Source organism: Vombatus ursinus, unplaced genomic scaffold (assembly GCF_900497805.2).
Source record: "Vombatus ursinus unplaced genomic scaffold, bare-nosed wombat genome assembly UNPS02014793.1, whole genome shotgun sequence".
In the NCBI taxonomy this organism is placed as follows: domain Eukaryota; kingdom Metazoa; phylum Chordata; class Mammalia; order Diprotodontia; family Vombatidae; genus Vombatus; species Vombatus ursinus.
In genome coordinates, this window is record NW_020954571.1 from 8,434,107 (window position 1) to 8,438,310 (window position 4,204).

Genomic DNA, 4,204 nt, shown 5'->3' on the forward strand with positions numbered 1-4,204 from the left:
ACACACACACACACACACACACACACACACACACACACACACACACACCACTGTATTGCACAGAAGCTATCCTATTGCCTACCTAATAAAATTCAAACTCTTCACTCCGGCACTCAAGGCCTCCCACAATCTGGCCCCAGACTTTCCAGTCTGATTTCCTGTGGAGGCAGGTGGAATAAAGTGCTTTCTGGGGCATCAGAAGATGTGAGTTCAAATATCAAGTCTGTCATTAACTCATTACCTCTAGGCATGTTATTTAATCTCTCAGGGCCTCAGTTTCCTTTTCTATAAAGTAAGGGGCTTGCATTAGATGACCTAAGGTCCCTTCCAGCTCTGACTCTCTGAATCGACTCCCCTGTACATATAGGACCCTAAGTTTGTGCCAAAAGGATTTACTTCCCATTGCCTGACAATGCTATGTGCTTTCCCGTCTGTGTCTTTGCTGGTACACTAACCCCCTGAATATTCTTTTATCACACCCCTCTGAACCAAGGACTATTTAACCTTTCTTCAAGGCCTAGCTGAAATGTCATCCCCTCCGTGAAGCCTTCCCTCCTGATCCCCACAATGGAAGTGATCTTGTCACCCCCCAGTTCATATGGCACTTTGTTCATACCTCTCTTATGTCATTAATCATATACCACCTAATAGGTTGATTATTTGTGCATTTGTTTTACCTTTGCTACTGGACTGTATGCTCCTTAAGGGCAAGGCCGTGTTTTATCCACTTTTATATCTTATTCAATATCAAGTGCTTTGTAGACAGCATATATTGAATGAATAAATGAATGAGTGAATGAACCTGCTCCGTCCAGCCCTCCTCCATAAAGCAAAGGCTTCTCTCAACTCTTCATTGGAGGTGCTGGGAGCTGGCCAGACACTACTGCCTCTTATCCCAGACAGGAAGACTAGGTCTAATAACTTGAGGATTTGGAACAGATGTCCATGAGCTTGCAGGGGGCTGGGAAAGCGCCGACCTCCATCCAATTCTGGCTGTCCTGCCCCCTTCACTTCTGTCCTTGACCCCATTCTCCCTGGGGACCCCTAATCAGTTCTGACCTCTTATACTCCTCCTCCAAAAATTCCCCACATCCCTGGGGCTGAAAGCATGGCAAAAGGACGAGAGCTCATCTCCCTGTCATGGGCTTTTTTACACTGAAGATGAGCCAGGAGCTCACTCTACTAGTTATGTTGTTCAATTCAGCCTTGGCCTTGAACCTTGTACATGGAGTCCCATCCTTAGCAGTGAGACCAAAGAGTGGGTGGGGGTTCTGACATCAACATGATGACCAGTGGGCCCCCCTTTCCCCAAATGTTACACAATCCCACCTCTTCCTAGCTAAAGTTGAAATCTATCAGCGCCCACTCAAGGCCAACATAGCCCACATTCTATTTCTCCTTCATAGCAGGGACTGGGACTAATTCTGTCTTGTGGTGGATTGCAATAGCATGTCCAGGCTGTAGAGAATACCCATCCCTGTGCTTTGTAATCCTGCTTTAGTAGAGTTTTAGGGGTTCTTAACCATCTTGAAGTGAATGTGTTAATTTTCCTCACTTATTGGAAAACAAAGATTTCAAGTTTTTATAATGGGGTAAAATATTCCACAATGTAGTAGAATAGTCAATATATAATATAGTAATTAGTCAATATATAATAGTCAATTACAATATAGTAAAATAGTCAAATATAGGATGTTGCAGAAAAAATAGCATGGCAAGAAGGGCCATGGCTAAATATGTGATGTAGCAGAGTCCAGGAATTTTGCTTTTGCTCCATGCCTCATTCATAAAGAGTCCCTAGGGTCATAGACACATGTAACCCATTTAATCAAACCAGCATCTCTGACGTGAAAACAATACATCTTCCCCCGCTTCCCTCCCCATCCCTACCCTTATTCCCTGTCCCAAATTCCAAATTCCTTCCCCCTTCGCGCTGGGCCCTGGCCAGTCCTATCCCTGCATATCTCTCTCCCTAGCTTCCCACCTCCGTAGGCCCAGGACTTACATCTTTCCTACTTCCAGGAAGCCTTGGCCCTGTAGAAACCCCAGGCCCATCTGGGGAGTCCTTGTTAGCCTTCTTTGAGATAAATTGCCAGACCTGGAATCATAATGGATTAGGCTGTCTTGGCCCAAATAATTAATGACAGATTCCTGATGTATTGCTGGGTGAATGTGTGAGGGATGTGAGGCTCAGGAAAGTTAGCACCCAGGTGGGCTATTATTTAATTACTTGGTTCTCAGAAGATCAAGTCCTTTCCTTAGCACAGAAGTTCTTAACCTGGGATCTATGAATTTTTAAAAGAAATACTTTTATGACTGTCTTTCATTATAATTGGTTCACTATTTAATCCTATATTTGATTTTATGCATTTAAAAACATTATTCTGAGAAAGGTACATAGGCTTTACCAGACTGCCAAAGGGGTCCATGATGCAAAAAAAGATTGAGTCCCTGCCCAGCATCCCCCTACCCCACCTCTACCCAGACACCCAAACACACACAAATGTGTATAAATGTATCCCACCATATATATCCCACGTACCTTCATAAATTCTGAGTGCAGGCAGTTTAGGGGTAAGCAAAGATAGCTAGTCATTACTGAGAAAATTTAATTTCATCTAGACCAATGCTCTGCAAATAACTTCCATACCCACACTGAAGTAGGAGACTTCACTCTCACCTTTATGCCCCAGTGTAAAAAAAAATTCATTTTGACTTCTGTCCTATGTGGGCATAGAGGGTAAGATCATCATTGTTCATGCTGACCATCCAAATGCCCAACTTTGACTTCCATGGGAGGGATGGAAGGAGAGGGAGGGGGGAGCCAGAGAGGGAAAGTTCCCCCAATTTCAATGTAAGAGAAACCTTCCCTCCAGGTTTCAACCCACTCCCCTATCCTTCACCCCAACCCAGTTCTCCAAATCTTGCCCTAGCAAGTGCTGTCTGAAAAGCTTCTGCTGTCACTTTTTCTGGACCCAGAACCTGGTGGTGCTCAGGACTGGATAGGGAAGTAGGGCAAGTAGTGAGAAGGGAGTGCCAGGGCCTTGGGGGGAGCCTATGGCTGGACTTACCCAGCTGTAGGGTGATGTTGACTGAGTTGGGGTACTGGACCCCAAAGGCCATGGACTGGCTCTGCCACCAGGTGCTCTCTTCCTGGCTGTGGAAGTCTGTCAGGTAGGAGGCATTGTGGTGGTGGTCTGGATCACTAGCATCACAGCGGTGGCACAGCTGAGTGTCTCCAGGGGCCCCCATCTGGAGGCAATACTCTTCGGGTGGGGCGCCGCATGTGTTGGTCACCTGGACCTGGCGGCCAAATGCTGCATTCTCGAACGTAGGCAGACAACGCTGTGGGTGCCCTCGCCCATCGTAGCAAGCATCCATGCCCCCATGGGCCATTTGGAGGCCCAGGCAGACCAGGATCCCCAGACAGAGACTGAGAAACTCTTCCATGGTGAAGACTCAGAATGTCCTCTCCTTGTGTTCTCTTTACTCACTTGGGATTGGGCTCCAGGTCCCTCCTCCAGGAAAGACAGACACTATTAAAGAACAGGCCCCTTTTCTCCCACAAGAGGGGCCTTTTCCCTCGTGCTCAGTTCCATCTTGTGGACGTGCCTGGGAATGCCCAAAGCCCTGGTCTTCTTAGCTCAGATACTGGATGGAATTTTCCCTTTGCTCCTCGACCTTGAAACAGAGAGGATGCTGCTGGCCAGCCTTTCCAGGGTTCAGAATTCAGATCCCCCTACGCCCTCTGCTTGCTGTGGAATGCCTGGACAAACCATCTCCCCTACCTGAGCCTCAGTTTTCTCTTCTGTTAGATGAGATGATTGTCGTGTTAACTGCCTCAGATGAAAAAGACAATGAAATTAAAATGATAATAATAAAATTAATGATACAGAAGCCCTTCCTATTCATAGAGAAACGTAGTCTAGAGACCCTCCAATAGTCAAATCTAAGTCAATCAACAAGTATTCAAGCATCTACTATGGGCCAGGTATTATACTAGGTTTGGGGGAATACAAGTGTAAGGAATGAAACAATGTCCACGTATAAGGAACTTATGTTCTAATGAGGGAGACAGTAAGTATGAGTATAAGTACATAGCACAAAAATAAAATGAATAAATACATAGATATATATGTATATACACATAAGGTAATTAAATTGAAGGTTTTTTGGAGGGGAGGGCTTTAGCAATTGGAGGCAT

The 4,204-nt window shown here is 45.6% G+C and overlaps 1 protein-coding gene across 1 annotated transcript in view; it reads right to left on the reverse strand.

Annotated features, from left to right (window-relative positions):
- LAMC3 (laminin subunit gamma 3) overlaps nt 1–3,458 on the reverse strand; it is a 79,393-nt gene extending 75,935 nt beyond the window's left edge. The window contains exon 1 of the mRNA XM_027869606.1: nt 3,072–3,458. Within this exon, the coding sequence (XP_027725407.1) occupies nt 3,072–3,450 (379 nt within the window). The 5' untranslated portion in view covers nt 3,451–3,458. The remainder of the gene's footprint in view (nt 1–3,071) is intronic.
- Between the last annotated feature and the right edge of the window lie 746 nt (nt 3,459–4,204).